This window comes from Aulostomus chinensis, chromosome 3, assembly GCF_037954235.1.
Source record: "Aulostomus chinensis isolate RoL2024-O1b breed Wild chromosome 3, RoL_Achi_v1.0, whole genome shotgun sequence".
NCBI classification, from domain to species: Eukaryota; Metazoa; Chordata; class Actinopteri; order Syngnathiformes; family Aulostomidae; genus Aulostomus; species Aulostomus chinensis.
The window spans coordinates 12,800,761-12,826,823 of NC_141322.1; the positions used below are offsets into that span (position 1 = coordinate 12,800,761).

At 41.6% G+C, this 26,063-nt stretch overlaps 2 protein-coding genes across 9 annotated transcripts in view; one reads left to right on the forward strand and one right to left on the reverse strand.

Annotated features, from left to right (window-relative positions):
• Positions 1-56: 56 nt before the first annotated feature.
• kiaa1328 (KIAA1328 ortholog) lies at positions 57-18,196 on the forward strand. Of its 2 annotated transcripts, none has more exons than XM_086198762.1 (12): positions 57-161; positions 708-743; positions 841-1,100; positions 1,193-1,293; positions 1,424-1,539; positions 8,519-8,643; positions 10,505-10,869; positions 10,974-11,186; positions 11,353-11,448; positions 11,581-11,675; positions 11,903-12,008; positions 17,825-18,196. In XM_086198762.1, exons 1-12 carry the CDS (start codon positions 107-109, stop codon positions 18,027-18,029), a joined length of 1,773 nt encoding a protein of 590 aa, XP_086054888.1. In that variant the 5' UTR covers positions 57-106; the 3' UTR covers positions 18,030-18,196. The 2 variants fall into 2 exon arrangements, with proteins under 2 accessions (XP_086054888.1, XP_086054889.1); XM_086198763.1 differs by having other exon boundaries at positions 841-1,094.
• Positions 18,197-18,767: 571 nt separating this feature from the next.
• The window catches only part of celf4 (CUGBP, Elav-like family member 4), a 93,785-nt gene continuing 86,489 nt past the window's right edge, over positions 18,768-26,063 (reverse strand). For all 7 annotated transcript variants that reach the window (XM_086198773.1, XM_086198769.1, XM_086198772.1 and 4 more), the window contains one exon: positions 18,768-25,900. The gene's annotated coding sequence lies outside the window, so the exon portion shown is untranslated. The remainder of the gene's footprint in view (positions 25,901-26,063) is intronic.

Consider the following 26,063-nt stretch of genomic DNA (forward strand, 5'->3'; position numbering starts at 1 on the left):
ATCTTCCTCCAGAGTAGCCAATCGGAGTTTCAGATTCAAGAAAAAGGCGGGACTACAGTTCCTTAGCAACGTTTGGTTCTATGTGAGTGGTGGCGGTTGTTTCAACATGGCGGCAGCTGCAACAGGAGGTGGGAAATCGGGGATATTTTGGATGAATGATGGTATGGTTTTCCTTCTTCGATAATCGCAATTTGTTTCTTTTAGAGTACTCATTCGTATATACATAATGGGAAAATGTAAACTTTTCGAAAACGCATCGGACAAATTACTTCTGAGTCAGTGTTGTAAAGTTTTTCCCTCTGAGGAAGTGAAGTAGCTAGCCTTTACGTAAACATTGCCTGCTTTATATCGAAACTCACTGTCCATAGTGTGATTTCACTGTGTTATTGACGTTAAATATCAACTATTGTGTTTTATTGATGCGAATGAGCTCAGTTAGTATCAAAGCTGCGACAAAGTTAACTTAGCGGATGTAACTTATTGTTTTCTTGTGCTACGTGATTGCATGATGGCTAACTCCCCTAAAGCATTAATATCAAATGTTTTAAGGCAGCTTTAGCTGTTAGGTAATTGAAACAGAATGTACAAACATGTACAAACTTACCCCAGCTGTTCACGCCGAAATAGGAAGCGGGTGATCAGTAGCATCAGCAGCTTCCCATACAAGTGACTGAATGTGCTCGCCTTCCCTTTTCCTGTTCAAACAGTATCAGACGAGGAGCAGCCTTTGGTGTTTGTTCCTGGTGAGTTTATATGTTGGACGATTTGTTGTCTCAAATTTAATGAAGTTACATACTCTTGGCTTACACGGCAGCCTGTTCCTCCCTCTTTGTATTTCAGGAGTGAACGGAGGGGTTTCTTTCAGTTCAGGACCAGGCCGCACCAGTAAAAAAGGTGGCAGGATGAAGGCCAGGGATTGTTCTGGCTGCAAGACTGAGCCTATACTAAAGAAAGGTGTCAAGAAACAGAGCTGTTTACAAAGTGATCGCTATGGTTCTTATGCCAAAGAAAAAGTGCCAGCCCATGCCAGTCACGCTGCAGCCACAGAGCATACCCTTTCCTCGGCTTCTAGCACTGTTCTTCCCTTATCACTGGTAAAGGTTTGCTCTTTTTATCCTCCCTCCATGGAAATAACATAATGTTATACTTGAATGAGTCGATTTAATTAACCTACTCACCACTCTTTGTACAGGCAACTACTGAAAACAGGAGAGACCAAAGCCAGGTGTGTCTGAAAGACTTGTGTCCTGAAGACAAACGCCGCATTGCAAACCTCATTGAAGAGCTTGCCAGGTAGAACAATATAGAACCCTGAGGTTGTTCATGCTAATATCCACAACTAAGTTGCACCTAATTTTCATCTCGTCACTCTTGCATGTTGTGGATAACCCATGCATAAAGATTGTTACCATCTTTTCTTTAGAGTGAGTGAGGAGAAAGAAGAATCCGTGCAGCGCCTGAAAGATGAACAGGGAAATTTTGAACGCAAGATCCAACATCTGGAACAACAGAATCTTATCATAGCCCAAGAGCGAGAAAGTATCCTTTTATGACTAATAGAACTAACAAAAACACAGGTTTGCAGTGGTGCATGAATCTGATTGTTGTATTTTCTCATCTACATTTGCTACAGTTTTACAACATTGAGTGGTTTGACGGCAACACTGCTTGTTGTAGTCTTTGATTCATACAGGTTTTTATGTTATCAAATATTCGTCAGTGTTTCTATTTGTTACACTGTTGTATCTTACACTGTATAGAAATAGGAACAGTGGCTCTGGCAATTATTTTATGCTATATTTTACATCAAGTGTAGCTTAATTAACAGGATATGCACTTAAAAACTGGAATGATGATGCTACAGTAGAGTAAGGTGGTGCAGTTGCTTTATTCTATTTTCAAGGGGCAAATCTATTCATTTCACACATCAAAACCTGTTTCCAGGTCATGAGCTTTACTAGAAATGTGAAAAAAATGCTTTAAAGCCTTTTGTTGCGACAGAGGGAGATGCGCTAAGCCAAATGCATTGCTTTAAAAGATGTCACTTGAGAAAGTGTCTGTGATGAAGTCTGAAATTGAAAACATCTCCTCTCTGCTTGAGCAGAGGAAAGGCTCTACTATCCCAGACAAGTTCCAGTTCATTGAAATCTTGCTAATTTGCTTTGTTTTCCTGTCCTGCATTAATGACAAATTCAATATCGAGCAAGAACAAATTTGTTTATTGGCCTCATATTATATGAAAAAAAGAGAAAAATCTCTCTTCATTGAACATCTTAGGTGTTATACTGCCATTATTTAGCTCATGTTTCTCAACATGTACAAAGTAACTAAACACTTAATTTGATTCTACTGCTTTTCATGGTTTTGGCTTTTCCCACTACGTTGCTGGCGACTTATACGTTGCCACTCAATAGTTGTCCAAGCGTGGATAATGCTAAAAATCTATCAGGCCTGGATGAAATGCTTGGTACAGGAGGCTGCAGCACAGTGCCCAGGACCAGTGCCTGGTGAGATGTAGGAGGAGCCTGGCCCAGAGACCCACCCACAGAGCCTAGAATTTCCAAGTGACTGAGAAACTAGTCACTCGCCCTGTATCCCCTGGCCTCTGCTCGTGTATGAGGTGACAGTATCTACAGTTGAGACCCTGGAGAGGAAAACCAGCTGCTACCTTTGACGATGGCTGGGTCTTCCATGCAGTCTTACCAGCGAAGCGCTGTAGTGCAGGAGAATGGACCTTCAGCTCTGCATCAGCAGCCTAGAGGAGGAGTTCAGGGTCTCACGTACAAGAGGCACTGGTCTACTGGGACTCCAGAGTGGCAGCAGAAGGCATCGTGGTGTGGAGGGGCAGGAAGTGGAAGGCTCAAGAGGGGCTTGAGCTGGTGGAGTCTCGCTGAGACACAAAGCACTGTTGGGCACGGTTGCTTCTGGGCGAGCAGGGCTGGGAGCCATCCACCCTGTCCAGGAAGGGGGACTCCGGAGCACATTCTGAGCACCTGCCCATCAGCCCTTGGAGAGGGACGACGTGTCTGAGCGCATCCATAGATGTATCTATACACTATGTGCAGAACAAGAGACCTCGAGTATTCACACACGTCATTAGACACCATCAGACACCTGCAGCTGCTGCAATCACATGAACTTTTGATACAGAGTGCCTCTATAACCACTGGTTATAGATATGATGCATTCCCTCTAATATATACACAGATGAACAAAGCAAAAGACGCATTGCACCCTCCTTGCAGAGAGAACTTTAAGTTGAGATAAACTTCTTCCTCCACCAGGCTAGCCAAACGATAGCAGCCAGTCTGACCTGAGTCCTCACTAATCATAGTGGTCTCCTGATTTTTAATCAGTCGTCTCAACATGATGGCCTTTACTTCCGTGGGCAGTCTGTTAATTCACAGCACAGAAACCGTGCTCCACTATGGCAGTGATGGCACCTTGCGTCACGTCTCAACTGTATACTCGACACAGTATACTTTTCACAAAGTGGCCTTGGATGTTTGAAATGTGCTTTAGAAATCCAAGTTTTGTGCCTGATGTGTCGTAGTTTGAATTAATTGATTGATATGACGCTTCCAGGCATCTGTTGTGAGGCAAACTTTTAACCCTTTAATAACTTGAATTTACTGATCAAAATCTTAAAGGTTTGGTTAATGTGGACATCCCTGGACAAAATGCAATTCATCAACAAATGATCAGTTGTTAAAGTGGGATAAGCCTGAGATTCTGAGATTGAACAATTCCTTGATTTTGAGAGTTTGTATATTCTGAGTATAACAATATTTTAGCAGTGCCATGGTAAACTGACATCAGAGCACTGAAATATATCTGAAATACATTGTCAAACTAGACAAAATGTCAAAGTCAGTTGGAAAGACATTATATTACTGACAGTGACCATTAATGTCAACCGTAAAGGACGGTTAAACTATCCACTATTGTCTTAGGTTGTAAAACAAAATTGTGTCCTCAGTACTCTGTGGTGCTCTAAATGACATATTACAGGCTCTGCTGCATGTTGCATTCTAAAAGAAAGACTGCAGGGGGCAGTATTTGCCCAGATAAGACTGTACAGTCAGACTCCTCAATCGTGCACAATTCAATTTCACCTAGAAGCCAGAGAAATGGAGTAGATTCATTTAAATTGTTGGTGTCTGCTACAGTCCTCGTTTGCAAATGCTCGTAGCTTATTTGCTGTTGTGTACAAAAACAATTTCATGGTTGGAGCCGTGGCCAGAGCTACATCATCCTCTCAACCAAATATGAATTTTTGTATTTACTGAGAAGACTACAGTGTTTCCCTTCCCCGTGTTCTGAATCCCACTCTAGCTGTATTTAATATATTTCAGTTCCTCCCTGCAAATTAAAAGACAGCAAAAGTCTTGATTGTCAAACAGGAGGTAACTGATGCCAGCTGCGTTTTTTTGCACTCCACCGCCCACCTACTGTTTTCATAATAATTCCACTCAGGTCAGTCCACAACATGGCCAGCAATCAATTTAGGTTAAAAAGACTGCAAAATATGAAGAGTAATTGACCCGGCTGGTAAATTGCACGATTGGCAACGGCAGCGCGGAAAATTACGAAAGCACAACTCAATTAAAGGCACTTTGGCTCGGAGACTTGGCATTTACACCAAACTTCTAAACTCCATTAAAAAGGTATTTGAGAGGGAAAAATGTTAGGATCCAAGCACCTCAGGGGGGATAACGTAGTCTTTTAAAGTGCGAGCAAAAGTCATGAACGCTCTTCTCGGGGATAAGGTTCTGGCACTTCTCTAAAAGGTTAAGGAGACACCAAAGGCAAACACACTGAATGAGAGTCTTGTCAGGTCTAATTCCATTACGCCTCAGCTTATCTTATCTAACCAAGATTCAGGGTTGTCAGGGTTATAAGAAATGTAGGGCTATACCTTAGCCCCAAGCCACCAAGGATGAGAGGGAAAAAACACCCTTGATATTTTGGGTGTTTAGTTGACATTTGGAACTGACTGGCATGCAGGATTGAATTTGTGCTTCATAAAGGAAGGATAGTTTTATACTTCAAGGCATGTTGTCACAGGCAGAAGTCAAGGTGGGGTTACCAACGGGGTGCATTGTTCCAGATGCTTTATCCAGAAAAAGGCCCAGCAGGAGCTCCAGTTATTGCCATTTATTTAGCTGAAACAATGCGAGAGAATCCCGAGGCCATGGAGAAATGGGGATAACAGCCCTGTTAGGATATGCCCATGAAAAATGTTTCATGGTGTGCTAGAAGATTGCCAGAGCTAAATCCATTTTTATCCTCCCACGTTTGGATGTATGACATTTACAACGCGGAGATCTGGCTTTGTCAAATGTGCTCTTCGTGATAAGCTTACATCAGGAGCTTGCGTTTGGAGAATTTGAAGATTTTTGTTTTAATGGTAGATTAAGCTCCTGATATTCCTCTGTTCCAACTTTATGGTCATTGTTATGACTCGGGTTAGCGCTTACTTTTTCATGCTCGAAAAGGTGTAATGGGTTGAAGCTCTGTGTTTGACGGGCAGAAAGTCAAATTTAAATTTATTCTTAATCTAAGTTGTTTCTCTTAATTTTTTTTTTATTAAACCATCTTTTATACAGATAAAAAGCTCAATTGAAAACATTTGATCTGAGCTTTTTATTGTTTAGCTCAAAATTGGAGGAAAACTTGTATCCTTGAAGAATTGGTTGAGAATATATAAATGCTGATTTGCTTTCATTAGATAATAATGATGAATCTACTGATTTGTTCCTGTGAGGTTTATTCCTGGTGAGTGAATCACTTTTACTACTTTGCTGAAAGCAATTAATATCAAATTGAACCCCTTTTTGGATGCAATGTGAAATTAAAACAGGATTCATTTAATTTTTGCTGCAGTAATCAAAACCAAATAGTTGGCATTGTGTTTTTGGCTTTGTACGTCGTGGTGCTTGAATGGAAGGTTTGGATCAAGTTCATTCTGAGGAAAAGCGGAGAAAGGCAACGCTTGGTTATGCCGTTATCTCGTAAAAATGGGACGATAAATCAACCAACTATCCAATGCTTTGTTATCTCGAGATAATGAGGTAATATCCAGTCATCGTGGGTTCATTTATCTTTTTTATAAGGAGATGGCAAAGTTCATTATCTCATGTTGACAAGACACATGCACAAAGAAATGAATTACAGGTACGGCTGTTGTCAGCTTCATGAGAATGGTATCATGATTGTTTTTGGACTTTTAACAGCTGAATAGGTTAATTGCTGACGTGTGGCTATGTATTGGTGGATCATGTGGCTTGAACACACATTTCTTTTCTTCTGAATCAGTAGTATTGAAATGGTTATGTAAACTGTCTTCTTCTATTAATTCCCCGTCATTGCTTTTTTACTCATGCACATTCATACATGTCAGTGGCTGCACCCATCTCACTTCCTCTCTCTCGCTCTCTCTCTCACTCGCTCTCTCTCTCTTTCTCTCTCTCTCACTCTCTCTCACTTCTGTTCTGGCTCAATCTGTTTGGCACCGTGTGGTAAAGCAGGCTTTAAAATATTCCCCCCTCCTGTGCAAATTTGTTCCACCTTGAAGTGGATTTTATTATTTCATTTGAGCCCCGGCTTGACAGGGAAGTGAATCATTTTGACAGGCCCTGTCTGAAGCCTCTTCAACCTAAACCCTTGATTCAGAGTATTTTTGGAGCTGGGGGGAGGAGTAAGTCATTGTTGGTGCTTTACAGCTCTGATGTAAACTAGGGGCTTGCTGAGTACTTGGCCCCAGGCTGATGGCCAAGGCTATGGGGGGGGGGGGGGATTGTTAGGAGGTGGAATCTTATCAGTATTGCTCTGCTTGGTTCAGATTACCTGGCGCTTTCTGTCCAGGTGCTGCAGCCTGTCAACACATGGACCCACATTATTATCATGTCTGCGGGAATTATTAGTGTATTGTTGTCCCCAACATACCAATTTGTATTTAGCTATTGCATCCAATCTACTGTACTGGATTTTTATGACACATTGAGTTGGTCTTAGGGATGGGAAATCATGTGAAAATGGTGTTTACCTTATTCAAATGTGGTGAATTATAAGCAGCATTCATTTTGCAACTCCACACGCAAATCTCGGGCTGAGCTGGGGTGTATCTATATAAGCATATTCAGTACCCCCCCCCCCCCTTCAAGACCCTTATTCATGCTGCATAAATAGACCTTCCAGTGCAGGTTTACGTGATGTGATGTCCTTGTGATGTCCTTAAGCCTTCCATACAGCCCTCCTTCCACAGACATTATCAGTGCAGGGGTAGAGGGCCTCACTTAGATGGAGGGTTCAATCAAAGTGTTTCCTCACATTTCCCAGTGTTTATGGAAGCTGCTGCATTGCATTTGTCTGGTGTCTGGTCCTCAATTCAAAGTCGTCCCCGCTCTCTTTTCTTTCCCTCTGTTTCATTTCCTCAGCCTGATTGAAGTCTTTTAACAACCAAATTGTTTTCTTATGGAGTGCTCCGCCAACTATTTTTTCAATACGACTCTACTTTGAACTTTGATTTTCTCTTAATATGAGAGCTTTTTTTTTTTCCCCCGCCAAAAAACTGATGCTGGGAAACTCATCAGCTGGGGTAGCAGGGCCACCATCATAAAAAGATATGGCCTGGAGGAACACACTTTATGGTCAGCTTGGGTGGGAGTGTGTGTACTACTTGCTTTATTGTAGTGAGTATTTGTGTGGGGGTGTTTACAGTGCAGGTGGGGAATTTGTGCTCTCATATTTCAGCATGCGCGCGCGCGCGCGTGCGTGTGTGTGTGTGTGTGTGTGTGTGTGTGTGTGTGTGTGTGTGTGTGTGTGTGTGTGTGTGTCTTTGTGTTTGTATCCTAGAAAGTCAGACTGAGGTTGATTATTGAATATGTATGAGTTTGTGTGTAGTCTCACCATTGTCACGCTCATTATCTTTGTATGTGCTGGTGTGGTGGTGGTGCCACAGTCATTAGTTGGCTCCTGAGGCACAGCGGTAGTTCCGCTCCAGATTAGTTTTCTAGTGTCTGCCAGCTCTCTGTCTGGCAGTAAGCCTGGCAGGGCACTGCCCAGCTCAGCTCAGCACAGCTCGGCCTGAGCCAGATGGTGAAAACTCTGTGCCACAACAACTCTGATTTTGCTGGCCTCTTTTTTTTTTTTCTGTCACTTCTCAACTTTTCAGAGCTCTCTCCACTTTCTCGCTCCACTGTGTAATTGATTGCAGAAACAAAGGATTTAATTCAGTTTGTCCATAGAAATCCAGCATCTATCTTTTTCCACTGAAGTAACATAAGAGAACCTTTTCCTCCCCAAAATGACTGAACTGCACAAAGTCACAATCTCAACAGAGCCACGCTTTCAGTTTTAGAAGCCATAGGCATGATCGAGTTTGACAGATTTCAATAACAATGTCCCTACCTTCACTCAGCCGAAAGCAGGGGTTGATCTAAGTTCTCCAAGCTATGTGTTTTTTTAAACTTGGTTGTTGTTTACTTTGTTTTTGACTTAACCTCTGGTACACCAGGCCTGCAACAGCAATACAGAGAGTGCCAGGAGCTGCTGGGGCTCTACCAGCAATATCTTACTCAGCAACAGGTGAAGCTCAACCAGTCCATCGTCCAGCTGAGCCAGGCTCCAGCCCACAGCAAGGTGAGGTATGATACAGGTGGTGTTAGGTAGATGTAAATATGCGTTGTTGCATCCTCCACTTTAACTCGATGGGTGTACTTCTTGGTAAGCCATACCCTTAGCGTCCGAGAAAGACGGCATGCAAAAGCACGTTGTACCTCGGCCAACAGCTATGGTTAAAAAATAGGGACCCTCCTTACTCCCATTCTGTCACAGTATTTGGCATTACACTCAGAGCTAAATGAGAAACATTCCAGCAACATGCTTTAGGATAACATCATGACAAACACTTTCAGGTGTTGCGACCAGTCAGCAAGTTAGCATCGTTGTTCACTCGCTGGTCGAGGGTTTACGCTCCCCACTGATCTGTTTGGGATGTCACATCAAGAAAATGCACACGGATCGGAAGTGGTGGTGAGTAAAAGGCCTGCGGTTCAAAATGGCTTGCCTCTCAAGGTGACACTTGCGGAATGAAGTTGCTCTTCCTAGATAGAATAGATGACATTGGCCATTGTCCCACTGTGGCTCTGAATAATGTGTGTTTGCTTGCTCTCTGACCCTTAGCAAATTAGTCACAGTCTCTCTGGCCAGCTCCACTGTAGGATGGGCTCCCCTCCTTATGTTTATCTCATAATTTTCCTGACCTTAACTTACCTGCCAGTGATGCTCAGTTGAAAACTGTCCTGTTAATCTTGAGGCCACAGTCCACTTCGCTGTTTTGAATGATGAGTTGCATTTTTGACCGCCTGGAAGCCTGACCTGACCATCATGACTATTCAAGCCGCATAGTGAAAGCAGCATCCTAGCAGACTGGCAGCAGCCCCAGCAAGAGTCTACTGGAAGGTCTAAACAGGAAATGTTAAGCACAATACTGCTTTGTTACTACATTACTACAGTTAGATGCCTAAAATCCAAGACAAAGACTTGGAGCCTAAAAGGATCCTGCAAGCACCTGGGGAAGCTTTTACTGCACATGAGCAAATTAGAGCTGTGAGTGTTTTCTAATTCAATATTGGCACATTTCGTTTGTAGCCCAGATCTACATCAGGGTTATATGGAACAGCCTAATGTTTTTGCTGAAATATCCTTAAGTCTACAAAAGATATCCTGATTTGGTCAAAATGTCCTTTTTGATATGGCGAAAATAGCAGTGTGTGCAATTATATAGCATAATAATGATTTATATTCGCGTAAAATTAATTAAGAAATGCTTCAAAATTACCAAGCTGTAAAAGAGAGAAGTAACAGGAGCTTGACTGATGCCCCTAAACTACTGGTGCTCATGAAGGGGACATAAATGAAACAAAACAGAATGATTACAACAAAAAGACTCCAAGTCTAGGACACTGATATAAAGGCCTTATACATTTATTATATGAAGCCTACCTTGAATGCCAGAATCTGGATTTTATTTTACCATCTTGGTTTGGTTTTCATAACAAAACTGTATGTCTTCATATTTGACTTACTCATGTGTAAAAAGGGTAATGTGATCTATGCAGTCTGTCTGTCCCTGATTACATTAAAACTGTGAGGCGTTTTTTTTTTTTTTTTTTTTTTTACCAAACTTGTTGCAGGCAAAGGAAGAATCCCTTCAACTGTGGAGAAAGATCAATTTGATTTAGCAAAATAATCGCATTTAAACCAAAAAAAAAAAGGTTTTGGCAGATGACTCAAAGCGCTGGTCTGTCAGCGGGGATTTGAGCTCTCCAAGTGTGGTCTAGTTTTCTTCTTTTAACTGTACCTTCCATACAAAACATCTGCATAGCAGGTGCGTCTGTCTCCTCCTAGTTTGAATTGACAGTTTCTCCTGGTTTTCAACTGGCACACATATGTTGTCATGTCTCCCAACTCTTTTTCGCTTCTGTTTTTCTCTTTCCAGGTGGTCAGTAGTGAGGAAGTCCCCGGCAGAAGTACTAATCGAGCGAATGGCACCCTCTTGGATGGCTCGTACCTCAGCTTTGCTACTGCTGGAGCGCAACAGCCTGAAGCGCATAGGAGTACTGGAAGACGAAGAGATGTACAAACTGTTTGTGACCCTACACGTATTTGCTGTGATAGAGAGATCAGTCCAACTGATGAGCAAACCAATCAGCCTAGAATTCAGAGAAGGATGTGCGGGTCCTGTGAGCACTATCAAGGCAGTTGCCCTGATAGTGGCTATGGAACCCACCAACAGAGAAGAAATAATGGCTACACCCTGGAAAATGGCCCTCAGGACACCTTAAACCAACAGGAATGTGAACGGTACTGTAGTTAAACTATAGAGGTTTAATGTATTTTGTTAAGACAAAAATGAGAAGAATGTCAAGTGTGGACACCAAGCAAATGAAACATACACTTGCATACAGGCTCCAGAGTGGGAATCGCTTAAAGACTAAGGAAGCCCTGACTAGCCCTCTACTGGGCCGTGAGGACTGGGAGGAGAAGAGGCACCAGCTGCTGCTGCAGAAGATGCAGTTGGAAATGGAGAGAGAGAGGCTGCAGGCACGGTTGGCTGAGCAGGAGGAGAGGCTCAACAGACAGAATCAGCAGCTCTTCCAGTCGCGTCTCGACTACAGAAGGTAGAATAGCAAGTCTAAGAAAGGCTCCTTGGTGATAATACTTCCTTCCATTTATGTAATGTTGACATTGCACGATTTGATAAACAAGTCTAAGTAACTATGAAGTGACGAGTACTGGTCCTTCTGCTATTGTAGCCTTCCTCTTCATCTCCTGTATTCCTTTTAGGTTACAAGAAGCTGCTCAATCTGAGCTCAGCTGCTCAAACACTAAGAATGGAGATCCCGAGCCAGAGGGTCCCTCCCACCAAGATCTACCCCCCAGGTAACCAAAGTGGTAGCTACACACAAACTCTCCTCACACACGTACTTCAAAGTCAGTGACATACAACTGTGCACACATACGTGCATACTTGCAACAAACACACAAAAGACAACGTGCGTGTGCTCTCTGCAGTGTTCACGAAGATGTAGTTGTACCTCCTGCAGAACGGAGCTCACCCGAGGAGCAAACTGCCCCTGCACCCCTGGAAAGCATCAGTCACACTGTTGGTGAGTTTATATTCTCAGTTTATCACATATAGGTGCATGCTTGTCTTCTTCACACAGAGAAACATCTCAGCTGGAAATAAGTCTCACTTGCTTGTCAAAAGTTAGATTTTCTTCACGCAGCATGTATTTCCCTACCTTCAAATGCTTGTTAATACTTCTTATAAAGGTATTGGTTTGTTGTTCTTGCTTCTATGTAACATTATTGACATGAATTTTCTCCAACAAAGCCTTCACACAGTGTAAAAGTCACAAGACCACGCCTCCTGAACAGCCACCGACAAATCTGAGGAAGCCCACATCGGCACCAGTGACCCAAAAGACCCCCAAGGCCAGGTACCATATTTCTGCTGGTCATCAGTGACACACAGAATAAACTTTTTTTTGTAAATAGGGCTGGCTATCAAACTTGGATGCTTTTATGGCACCAACCATATTGCCGCAGGTAGTTAAAGATGCCTCGTGTGTCAGTACAACATTTCAATTTCTGAGGAGTAAATCGAAAAGTTTTTAATGTTGTAAAAAGCACTGAAGAATTCCAACGCGCCACAACATAAATCTAAAGAGTTGAACAGAGGAAACAGGTTAAGCCACATTTTAGTAAATTGTTTAAACATCGTTTTGGGTAAAGGTTTATATAGTCTTGTTATCAAACTGCTCTAAGTGTGTGAAACTGCTGTGAGTTTTTGAAATCGTAAAAAAAAACAAAACAAAAAGGAGCCAAAATTCAATTCCAAGCTTCCTCTCTGCAGAATTTGATTTGCCCTCTTTGACCTTTTTATTAACGAGACAGCATTAACCGTGTTGAAATGCAGAAACTGTCCTCAGTACGTACACCATTTTAAACGTAGGTTTGCAGGTGCTGTAGTTGTGAGGCTGAATGATGACTTTTTCTTGGTCTGGCTAACTTTTTGAGCTGTGAGATGCTAAATGAAGCTTTTACTGGACTAGCCTGCGCCGTGGCCAGACTGTCAGGAGACATGCTGCGTTCCATTAGTCGGCCTAGCAGGGACCTTGCAGCAGGTGTAATTGAACAGACTTCTTGATGCACATACTGCCCTCCCTTCTCTCTCTGCCACAGTAATGAGACAGAGAAGGCAAGAGTGGGGGAGACATGTAAGAAGTGTGTTTGAGAGTGAGTAAGGTGGAAAGTTAGGAGAGATAGAAATGTGTTAGAAGGAGGTGTGAAGAGAGAGGGTGTTTGAGGACGTGCTTGAGCGCGATCATCAGGCCTTCCAAAAATAATAAAGTTAAATTTAAATTATTCCTTAACCCTTTACAGAGGATGTGATCAACCTAATGTGTCTAGTATGTGCACTTCCTGACTTGGGTAAGGGGGGGGGGGTGCTGCTGTTGTTTGCTAAATATAATGTATATCAGAGGAGTCTCAGGGACACAATGTTTTCTGCTCCTACAGAACCAGTGTCTAAACTGTCATTTTTGGTCACTGTCGCTAACTTTCTGTGGCAGCCATATTAGATGATTGATTTTTACCAAATCTTAGATATCTCTTACATGCTGTGATGGACTTGATGCATTATGCCATGTTATTGTTTCACTAGTCAGCAGGAGACAGGTGGTTGACTGATGGTGTGTCGCTAGTGACGTTGTCTGTATCGCAGAAGTCCTGCTGCAGGGTTATGCGCGATATTTTTCCAACGTGTGAAAGTCTGGCTGATTGGTGATACAGTCACTGTAAGATGTCTTTCAGCACAAAGAAGGGGAAAGTTAATTTGTATCAAACAGCTGAACGTTTACAGCTTCCATTGAGCAACTCTTAACGCAGTGCAGGGTCCAAGTTGAGCTGTGAGCTCCAGCAGATGCTCATTAATTCCAGTAGGGGACCCTGGGTATCAGATCTTATTACCATCCATTTACACCCCCAAAGCCTATTAAAATGGTTGGACTCCTAGCTTTAGACAGTGCATTTTCCTACCAGTAATGAGGAGGTCTGCCTCTCAGATGCCTTTGATTGTCACGCCACATGATTTTTCATGTGAGTCTCTTCAGATAGTTATAATCCTTTTGATAATCCACTGATTTGGATTAGACATCTGTCTGTTTTTAGTTTCTAGAGTCCTAAATGCAGTGTGTAAAATAGTTAGAAAGGATACATTTTAATCAAATGCAGACTTTCGTTGATTTTTCTTTCTCCAAACAGACTTGCAGACTTCTCTGAAGAGCAGACTTTGTCAGAAATTCTTCTCTTTTAGTTAGCATTGAGGTGAAGGTGTTACTTTTTTCACGTATGCACTTTTTTTGTTTTGTTTTGAATACGAAAGCGCAAGTTAACCACTCACTCTCAATGTCACAGTTAGTTGTTTAGAAAATAAACCTATACTCAGATTTACATATGACTTCAATCACATGAGACAGAAATTACCACTGGTGTAGACAGCTATAGGCAAGCCAAGTGTAGGCCGGATCTAGATATGAGCAAGCAGGAGCCTATCCCAGTGGCTTTCGGCCAAGAGGCGGGGTTCACCCTGGACGGGTCACCAGTCCATCACTGGGCCAACACATAGAGACAGACAACCATTCACACTCACAGTCACACCTACAGTCAATTTAGAGTATCAGTCAGCCTCGTCCCCTCTTGATGTCTTTGGACTGTGGGAGGAAGCTGGAGTACCAGAGAGAACCCACACAGGAACAGGGAGAACATGGAGACTCTACACAGAACGATCCTGTGCCCGAGCCGGGAATTGAACCCGGAACCTTGCTATGAGGCGACAGTGCTAACCACTGCACCACTGTGCCACCCAACATCTGTGTATTCTGTGTAACAAGTACTATTTATATGCAGTTTGAGATGGTATCATTGAGCTCTTGGAGTATGCCCGGAAATTAAAAAAAAAAAAAGGTAAATTGATGCAGGATGAACTTCACTTTAGGTGTGCATTCTGATGATTCTCCATTCACGTTCATGATGTGACCTGCCTTTATTGTATGATCAGTATAGCTGAAGCACACGTGTGGTATTTGTTTATTGACAGCCAGTAGGAGGAAGTAGGAGCAGATTGCGGTGTACAACCTGTGAAAAAAACTTGCATTTTAATAAGTTCAACAAGTGAGTGAGTCCAGTAAAAATTTTGTTGGGCACGATGGTAATAATGCTTAATCGGTCAGTAACATTCTGGCAATTAAATAACTCAAATTTTGAAATTGTTCTCTCTGGTAAGTGAGCAGGGCTTATTCTTGATTAGTTTCATCATTTAATTTACATTGCAATTGGCTGTAGAGAGCGACCGCTCAGTGTGGACCGCTCAGTGTGGACCGCTCAGTGTGGACCAGTGTTCACTCTTTGACGTAAGATGGGAAAATTGTTAACTTCATGTAGAATAAACGGCTCCATCTCATGTTCGACTACTACAGAGACATTTGAGCCAGTGGTAAATCTCACTATGATTCGCCCATGTAAAGACTCAAACAAGGCTCTTTCTCACTGACACATCAGTCTGGCCACACTCCTGGCCAGCGAGGCATGCTGGATCCGTTCTCAACTTCTGTTAACTGCACGCTCACAGTCTTCATCGACAACAGCCTCGGGCAGGAGGGCCGATCTTGACGTCAAATTATCCTGAAATATACCGCGAGCTCCCCAGTGAAGTGAACGTATCAGCTGTGGCGCACAAACAACAGGACGAGTGGAGATCAGCTCGTCCCTAAATGTCTGCCTTGATGTCAGTGATGTCATCACCCAGCTTACGAGTGCCATCTTAACCTCTGGAGTGGGAATTGCTCGGCTGCTTCACGTGTTTCAACAATATGAGTCAGTCAGTCGGTGACTCATTCAGTCAGTAAGCCTCGGAGACGTTCAATCCATCCATCCATCAGCATATCTGTCCTACTTTCAGATTTGGCGTCTTACCTGGAGCCTTTCTTTTACTTGGCAACAGCACGCCCCTCAGGGCTTTCTAATCTTAACCAGTTCAATCTTGATGCGCTGATTGCCAAACAAAGCTGAGGTTAACGTGCAGCGACCCTCTTAATCCTTTCATGAATCCTGCGCTAGTTAGTAATGAGACAGTTCCTGCAAACCCGCCCATCTCATCTCCGCCTTTCCTGTCATTGCCCCCTCATGCTATTGATTGTTGGGGAAATTGACATGCGGGATAGACGCAGTGGCCATTATAGGTTGTTGTTTTTGTTTTGTTTTTTATCTTAATGTTTGGACTGCAAATGAAAAGGTGTGCCAGGGCGAGACAGCTATTTCTCATGACAGAGAGGAGCCAAACACGCAGAGAAAGTTAGGAGTGGGTGGACGGTATGCAGAGGAGTTTTGTGGGTTCTATTTTAGTTCAAAGATTATAATGTATACAAAGAGAAAAATAAGTGCTCACCCAAGCCACTTACAGTCGGACCTTTACGAGAAGTTTTGTGGGCAGAAAAGTAGCAGAACTACTTTTCCTCTTTTTGTTTTTCTTCTTTTGCCCATTAGAACGAAATATTTAAAAAACACTTTGGTAATATAACCGTGTCTCCTAGTTGCTCTCAAAATGACCCCACGTTCATAGTCAAAGTTTATTTTTTACAGTGACAGATGTTCCTGTGCTTGTCTGTGTGCACGTTCCAGTAAAAATATATTTGCGAGAAGTCTCATGGGATATTAATATCGAGCAGAGATTCAGAAGTTAACCTCGCACAAGCTGCAGCCAAGAAATGAAGTTCTTTGTTGCACTGCACAGCCTTCTGAAAATCTATTGGCATTCTCTCCAGCCTCGTGCAGTCTCTGTCCCCACCACACCCCCCACCCCCTTCACCCCACCCTCTACCTTTCTGACCAAACTGTACCCCTACCCCCCATGCTCCCCTTGTTATAGATTGTGACCGCCGTTAAGTGATGCATTATTCATTACCAGCGTGTCGTTTGTTGATGGATGGCTGTTTGAGAGCTCTGTCCGTTAAATAAATCAACAAATAAAAATGCAAATTCTCACATTTCGAGAGAAGGAACACAGCCAAAGTCCCTCCCCCACCTTCCCTTTTCTGCCTTCCTCGATCCACAAAGCTGCACTCGCTTCCCATCTCTCTTTTACAAGCAGACACACACACTTTCCCTCCCTCCCTCCCTCCCTCCCTCCCCCCTCTCTCCTTCCCTGTTGACAGGCAGGAGACGAAATGAGGAAAACAGATTTACTTTTCTCTCTCTTTTTTTTCATCAGTTATCGTCCCTCAGTCGACGTAACCCTCTTTCAGCTTCCTCTCCTCATGTTCAAACATGTGCATACATTAGTTCACTCGCCAGAGCGAAATATAGCCTTTCAAAGATGTTCAGCTACTAATGTGACATCCCAAGTTACGCAGCAAACATGATATGTCAAGGTCTATAGTTGCGTCTGGAGGAAAAACCAGCATCGAATGGATGTTCGCCAGCGTGTCTGTCTGCTGACTGACCACCCACATGCATATCAACAAGTCCATGGCAAAGATCACGCCGCGTGCCGACGTGCGTGATGCAAACCGATGCCGCTTTGAATGAGCAGAGAATTATGCTCACAACATCAGTAGAGCATGCTTTAAAGAATTCATGTTTTGTATCCGGATTGGCCGTCTATCCAGTGTGTGTATACACTGAATAATTTATCAAGCCAGACGGACTGAGGGATTGAATCTCTATTAGCTTAATCTCCCCCGTTTTGGTTTATTTATTTCACTCCACATTCCCTCATTTCTATTCCAGGAAAGAAGGCACCAGGTCGTCTCCCTCTTTTTCACCCACACCTGCAAGAAACTGTGTTTTCCTGCCGTGACGCCCCAGTGGTTTTGAATTGTTAAAGCAGCTTGTTAGGGCTCAGTAGGTACTTCAGCAAGCAAGGTTTTGTTAACACTTGGAAGAGAGATTTGTTTTTATTTTGACGGTGTTATCAGGCGTAGGGTGAATGACGAATATTTTAGAAAAAGGATTAAACTCCGAGCAGACTCACGCCCGGCACATGGTGTTGGTGTCTAAGCTTGAACCCCCTCTGCATGGATCCTCGCTTAAAACAGTTTGTCCGCAGGGCTCTATCGGCGTCTGTGTTTTAAAAGTAGCTTGTAACCATTCAACCTTAGAAACAAGCTAAGTCACCCGAAAGAAAAAAAAACAAACTAAACTGAAAGGAACAACACAAAAGTGAAATTTCACACATTTTTGTTTTTCTTTTTTTCAGGTTGGACTTTTCTGTGGTTGAGTTATTGGACATCTTTACTCCTGTTTCTGCACCTGAACAAAGCAACAAATCTACCGGAAGGCCCAAAACACCGCAGTGTGGACCTGCCTGGGGAACTCTTCTTACCACTGCTGGGCATCGCCCTCCTACCCAGCAGGACCTGGAGGAAAGCCAAATACTGGAGGATATTTTCTTTATTTGCTGACAAAGAATGCAATTCATATCAAGTAAAAGATGTCAGTAGCTATTCACCAGTTTGGTCTTAACTTTGTTTGAATTTCCTGTTGACTACATCAAGATTGATCATGATGTTTTCGAGTTAACTCCTGTTATTATGTGGTTTTTGATACAAATAAACAGTTATTTATTAACAATCGCTACTCCTCTGGGTTGGTAATTGTTTTGTGTTTTATTCCTGCTGGACAATTGTTTGCCTCTGGGGGCTGTAAACTGTTACTTCACCCAGTCACTGCCTATTTTCAAAAAAATGCGAAAAGGGCAGTCAAGGGCAGGGAGGGATGGAGGAAAGCTGCAGAAATTTCCCCCTGTCCTGCCAAGATAAAACTCTTGATATTTGCTGTGGGGACGTTACTGTGCACATGGAAACATTTGCAGCCACCGAAAAACCACAACAGCATAATAAATGTAAGAAAGAAATCATCTGGAAAGCTCCTGATGTGCCGATTTTGTCACAGATTGAAAACATCGCACAGATGCCGCTGTACCCCGCGCGAAAAATGTGCGCAGCGTTTATCTCGATGGACCTGATAACGCGCCATCCGTGGGAGTTTTGCATTACCGCCAGTGTGCATTTCCTCTGTGTTAAAAAAAAAAAGCTCCTTGATCCATCAAACTTTGTCTTTCGAGTGTGTTCATCCGTCTTTGAGATAGGACACACGGAAGGCAACGGTAATGACGACAACACACACAGGACACTTTACTCTAGACTGTGCTTTATTATTGGGCTAAGCTGAGACGCATCATTCATTTAAAATTACAAAAAAAGAGTCCAGGGGACCAGAGAATGGTGCAGTCTGGAGAGTCGGGGTGGGAGCCTAAAGCGCACTGCCCAATCAGAAGCTTAGCTCATTAGGATCCTGGCAAAGCTTAATATGCAACATTCATTTCCCCACCCTCCGTATGTGCTGAAATTGGGAAATACATTTCCATAATACTTTTAAAACCACATGAAGTCAAATGTGATTCCAGCAACTCTGAGTTTTGAAAATAAAAACACTGTTACCAGCACACACACACAAAAAAAAAAGAAGAAAAAAATGATAGTAACTCAATTTTCTTTAGATGAGATAGTGCAGTTTTCATTGAATTTTGCTCTTGGTAGAAATAATCATTTGAGCAAGATCAGAGCTCTGTCAAACAATACAAAGCAGACTTGGGAAAAACGGGGGGAGGAATGCAGGGAGGAGAGTGAAGCTGTTACAAATGAAAGTGGGGTTGTATGCATGCAGTTAGTCAGTGATTTAATAGTTCATCAGGGAGTGCTAAAGTAGAGAGTTACCCCTTATTTTCACTTTTAAAATTGAGACAAGTAGTACACACAACCAAAAGAAGAATCACTCAGGTTTCTTTTTAAAATGGGATCTATTATGCTCATTTCCACTTCCATATTGTGTGATGCAGCCTGTCATTTCAACCTGTCTGGTATTAAAACAAACAAACAAACAAAAAAGCCGCTTTAGTTGTGATGTCATTAAAGTTGGAGCCCTAAGAAGCCGGTGCAGGTACGCCACGTAAAACCATTTTGTTCCTCAAGACGCGCCTGTGAGCACAAAGGGACGGTGGCTGAACTCCGCCTACACTCATGGTCTCATCCCTCTCTGGAGCCCTTCATCCATCAGTGACCAGGACATTTAGAAGACATCTGAGCGCCGGTGGGTTCTGTGTTGTAGGAGTGTGAGGAAGCAGAGGTCCGAACCAGCCGCCCTTCAAAAGAAACTCCTTTGACCGCAGCGATCTCATTGTTTCAAGCCCTTTTTTTTTGACCAAATGTCCCTGAGACGTGAGTCCCACAACTATTTCTCCTGGAACAAAAGGTTCCTTGGGCCATTTTTGTTTATGGTTTGACTGTGGCAAAGATGAGCCAATTAGACTGCCAATGTATGAAAAAATGCTATTTTTAATTCCCGCTGGATGAAGTTTGTAGCATGAGATTGCAATTACAACGCCTGAACCTTGTCCATCAGTGGTTAGCTTTCTTTTTAGTCTGTTTCATGACGCATTGGTGGTGTGGCAACAGAGTGTGTGACAATTTTTAAAATAACGATTGAAGTGAAATACAAAAGCACCGAGCTGATCAAGAATGTTCGGCAGGAAAAGACCCACCAGTGTAGTCCCTGGAACTTTAGAAAGTACTTCCTCCCAAGGTGGACTATTTTGGAAGGAAAAAAACATCTAAATTTAATAAATAAAGTTAGTTCCCACAAAGGTTCCTATCTGCTGAGGAATGTTCCCATGAGAAAAAAGGGGCTGAGTTCACTAACCAAAGTTTTGGTTCATCGATTAGCGTTGGAATGTAATTCTTGAGTTAAACTGAGTTTCATCCTAATGCTAAATGTGTTAGCATCTCCTTGTTGCAAAGGCTTGGGCCCAGTTTCTGTTAAACGGCCACCAACTGTTGCTTTGATGTGTAAAATATGAAAGGCTAACTTGTACCTGTAAGGCCCGCCTACCCAAAAGCAACTTTCTTCTGATTGGCCAACTTTTGGTATCCTGTTGAGGGCAAATTGTCCATCCATTCAAATCAATCCGTGGAAACCTGACACTGAATGTATGTGTGTGTGTGTGTGTATATATATATATATATTTATATATATACACACACATATATACATACATATATATGTGTGTGTATATACGTGTACATATATGTGTATATATGGATATACTATATATATAGTTACATATACATATATATATACACATATATAACTATATATAAAATGTCCAAGGAAAGGCATAATAGGTCCCCTTTAAACCAAATCATTATAGACAGCAACATAAGGCTAAGAAAACAATAGCATTGTTTTCAACTGCTTATCAGAAATAGAAAAATAAAAGCAAAATCAGTGTTTGAAGTTGTTAAATTCTGAGTTTGCCAACACTTAAAAGTGGTAATATGTGATGCGGTGACACAAAGTAGCACTTTCAAGCTAACCCATCAGTGGCAATAATAGAGCTCAGATCTTGAATCAAACAGCACAAATAAATAAACACAAATAAATTAACATAAATTCATGATTAAAATCTGTCTTTGACATCACTTGGTCAATAGGAGCAGTTTTCTCCATCATCTTAAGAAGTGCTGAAGGCATGGTCCTGCAGACAGGAACAATGATCATCTGTGGACCACTACGGTGGCCCATGCATGTCATATAAAAACTATTTGGTCACGTACCAACTCATAGAAAAATAATGCCATGAAAGCATGCATATCATCTCAGACATGACTTATAAATAAATATATAAACAAATAGATAAATGAATAGAACCCATCAAAGTATTTCTTTTATAAAATAGGTCAATGTGTGTCTAAGCTCTAACTGAGGTCAATGCTCTCCCTGACTGTGTTCTGGATAAATGCCTTGGTCAGGTCCTATAGTTTGTACCGTATCCTAGCAACTTTTTTTTTGTACCTGGTTTTAATGAGCATTATCATGTTTTCATTCATATATATTTTTTTGAGTATTTAAAGTACTTTATCCAGTCCATGTAGATAGAAGTAAAAGTCCTATAAAATATGCAAACCTATGTACAGAGGAAAATGGAGCAAAAAAGAAACAATTTACAGTATATTCATTGGTTTATGTATATATTTATATATTTATATTCAAACTTCTGCTCTGTTTCTTGTTGTTAAACCGCTATACTTTGTTTTGACTTTTTCTTGTGTAAACTTGCAGTTTAAAGTTGGAGCGAATGACGATGATGTGCTTGGCATTCTAGTTCCTGTGGTCTTTGCTGCTTCTCCTTCTTTATTTCACTCGTCATGAAACATCGGCTGGCGAAAGACATGAGCGATTGATCCATGAAACCATTAGAAAAGCACACACCGTGTAAACACCTTTTTCCAGTTTTCCCAATGTGATATTGGGGGGTGGGGGTGGGGGGTGTCACACAGCGTGGGAATCAGCGACAGCAGACATTTAGTCGTTGTTAACGCCATGTGGCTGTAGGAGTCTAACCCACCCTGTCAGAGGAAACATGATCCTGATGGTCATCGGGTTTGCACTGTGTGCCACGTTCGGGGGCATTGTTGTGAGACACACACACGCAAACAGCAGCCCCCCCCCCCCCCCCGATGTGTAATGGCATCTTTTTGCCTCACAGGAGTTGGAAGGTAAATGTTAAATTATTCAATCAGCTAAAAAGGTTAGACTCAGACACTAGGGAAACGGCATAATGAGCAATTTATAGGAAAACTAGCAACAGCGCCCAACAGGAAGCATTCTCTTCCAAGTGTCATATAGCCTTATAAATATTCATAAATATAAATATTCATTGAGTAATCTCCACCAGCTGAATATGTGTTCAATGTTGGCTCCAATAAATCCAAGTGTGTTGACCTTTTGCAGGTATATATTAGATGTTCATACCATTTGTGTAACTATTTTTGCATTTGCTATGGATAAATGGTTTTTCTCTCTTACTGCTTCACGTTACAGTTTCATTATGCTTTTATCAAAGTTCTAAATGGTCTCCATTTTTGTGTTTGTATTAAATTGTGTGAAGACAGACAGGATAAGGCAAAATAACATCTTCTCAAGGATATGTTTCCTGTCACCATCTGACATGAACGACTGGATGCACATAAACCTTAACTGCCTTCAACTGGCAAGTTATTCATAAATACTAACATTGGAAATGCTCCGATACCGTTTTGTACCTCCTGATGCTGATTCTGAAAGCTGAAATCTACTGACAGGTTTTACGAATACAACACCAGGGCAAGAAAAAAAGTGTTGTTTTTTTTTTTTCTTTAAAAGACAATACTACGTCAACACTGTCTTTTTGTGAACCGCCTCTGGTAAAACATGAACAAATAGGTACAAAGATTAGAAAGAAAAAGTTAGTGAATTGATTTCAGACCAAGTCTCTTTTATCTGGGTGAAACTATTTTGAAGTTTTTAGGTTGTTTTTTTTTGGCACTTTTGACTCTCTTTATTTCCCCTGTCAATATGATATGAAAAGGATAAATTCAAGTTTGCTCGCATGTGCTTAAAGTTACACAAGTACCTTGCATCTGTTTATGGATGTTAGTTCACTGTGCAGTAAAGTTGTTGAAGTGTATGTGATGCTGCTGGGAAGTAGCAGGACCCTGTTACTGGGCGAACAAACACCGTCAGATCAGAGCGTAGAATCACATACTTGCTGATTTCTATATTTTTAGAATGCTGCAGGTTAGAGAAGGCTAGATTTGTAATGCTGTTCATTAAAAAAAATGGATAAACCAACAAAAGAAATAGAATAACTCATGACATTCAGTTGCTAAATTTAAATAAATGTTTATTCAACCCTAATGCTGCTATCTGTATGTCTGTTTTTCTTATGTGGTCTTCTTTGTTATCAATTAATTAAAGCGAAAAAAAAATCACGCACTTTACAGCATTTATCTGCAGATAGAAGCGTCTCTGTTTCCAGGAGAGAACAGAAAAAAATGTATAAATGTGCATGAATAAATAGGAAAAAAATAAATAAGCAACGCCAGTGTAGACATTTTTTAAACTGACATTGGGAATCGGCTTTCGTATCCCCAAAAAATGCCAGGATTCCAGTTTTTTTTATTAATTGGCTGAAAGGTCTACAAGAACTCACAGACACCTGATCCAGTAGTTTAGGTTGTATCGGAAACACTTCTAATATTAGTCTCTGAATAACTTTGACAAGCATTATTAGATCCAACGCTAGGACCACTCGTCCGTGAACTTCACCCTCATTTTGACTCTAACCGGTGGAACGTAGTCACGGATGCCTCCTACACAGCTTTGATAGTAAGTACCTGTGCTAACAGGTTGCCTAATGCCCACTTTGATCTGAAATGTAATCACATGAGTGTACATTAGATTTACGTGTCTTTATTTTATCTAAGGTATTGATGAACCAACAGTGGTTGGATGGGCTGTTAAGTGGACATGCACTGAAGCTCTCTACATGGCTGAGAGATGATATGGATCAGGCTGTAGTTTTGACATCATAATAGTGCGTTGGCTGCTTGCAGTAGTGTGTGTATAGTTTTTTGTTGTTTTTTTGTTTGTTTTTTTTTTTGTCTTTGAGAGCACAGTGTTTGATGGCAGATTTTGCAGGTGACAAGGCACACCTTGACATGGTGACAGCCCATACGCTACATGCACTTTACTGAATGCAGAAGAGAGCAAGGGTTGTGAGACGTCTTCATTTTGGTTCAAGTTTCAAAGAGAAGTTTGTGTGTATGTGTATGTTAGCATGTGCGTGTGTGTGTGTGTATGTGTGTGTGTGTGTGTGTGTGTGTGTGTTCGGAGCTCGAGAGATATGTCTGGAATAGAATCGAAGATAATTGTCCTTTTCCTCTAAAATAATTTAGCCTAATTTTCTTAAAGCCTTGCTACTGAGATGTGGCTTTTTGCATTTTCAGAGACTATTTACACCATATGTGTATTCTCACACATGTATCTTTTTAGCAATATATTGTGTGTCAGCATATAGGTTATCAGAGAGAGGAATGCCTGCAGTTTTGGGAGCTGCCAGATTTGCGATTCATCCCAAGCAGAGCAATGTTTCAAACTTCTGCTAAAATCTACAAAAAATTACAGCTCAACATAGTCAGTAGCCGTTCTATATACAGACACACATATAGAAAATATGTGCATATAAATACATATATTTGCTTGTGATTAATATCTGTTTATCCATATATACTGTATATATGAATACATTTGCTTGAATGCTTGTTATACATATATATGTACTGCAAATATAAACAAGTTCATATATTTCAAACGTTTCTGATGTTATTCTATCTATGAGGTTAGGATGTCAAGTTAAAAAAGATAAGGCTGTGATGCGGAGCAGCCCCTCCCATGCACTCTCCATCCCTCCCGAGACAAAATGAGAAGAGAAAAAAATAAAACATTTTGAGTAATTGTAAACTAACGAAGTGAGAGACCCCATTTGGTCATCTGAAATAGTTTTGCCTGTATTCAAAAAGCATATCAGCAATATATATGTATATATACATGTGTTGTATATATTCGAAATGTACACTTCTTTTAAGTGCAACTCCTCAACCAGTTAAGACTGACTGAGCGAGATGCAGTGGTCCGAGTATATTAGAGCTACAAGTCCTCAGCAATAAAAATGTTTGGTCTTTTGGTCCCTAAAACAACTAAGGAATGACAGGTAAGACTCCCTGGAGACCGTTGCTATGGCTCTCCTTGGCAACGGTATCCCCTGGAAACGGACAGGCACTCCGAGCTAAAGATGGCCATCCCAAATCAAAGCCAATTTGTGTCCTGAAAATATCACATTCCCTATTTAAGTTCTCGCTTCGGGAATGAGTCCCTTCGTGTTTCGAGTCTCTCCAAAGTAAATTGCCCCAAACCATCTTACAGAAATATCTCCTATGGCAATCCTCTATTCAGTTTTTAAAAAGTTTGTTTTGTTCTTGTTGGACTTTTGACATCCATATTCCATTTCAGAGTTCAGTGGGGTTGGTCATTGAAAGTAGATTTGATATACTTTCTTTTACTTTTCTCTTCATTGTTCAAGTAAAAGTTTTGTGGTCCAGAAAATGTATCTGTCATTCAAGCAGAGGTTTTTTGTGGGGAAAGAGGTGTGTGTATATGTGTGCAGAAGAAAAGGTCCTGGGGCTTAACCAAGCGGGTACAAATGCTCTCTGAGTTCCAAGGTTTTAGTACATCCAAAAGGAGGTGTCCTTGACTCGGTCCTTGCGCTCTCTCTCTCTTTCTCTCTCTCTCTCTCTCTCTCTCCTCTGTTTTTGAAGAAGCCTCAGTGGTCCAGATGTTGAGTTTGCACACAGTGACGGGTAGCAAGTAGTCAACATATGATTCAGCTCTACAAAACCTGGAACGCACAGAAGAAAGCAAATTTGAGTCAAAAAAACAAAAACCTGTAGGAACTGCATTTCGGTCCAACATTTAGCAACGCAATTTGACAAATTCCTGTGCAAAGATGTGGAAAAGAAATGAAAGAATCTCCTGATTCTCAGTATTTGACCTCTGAAGCT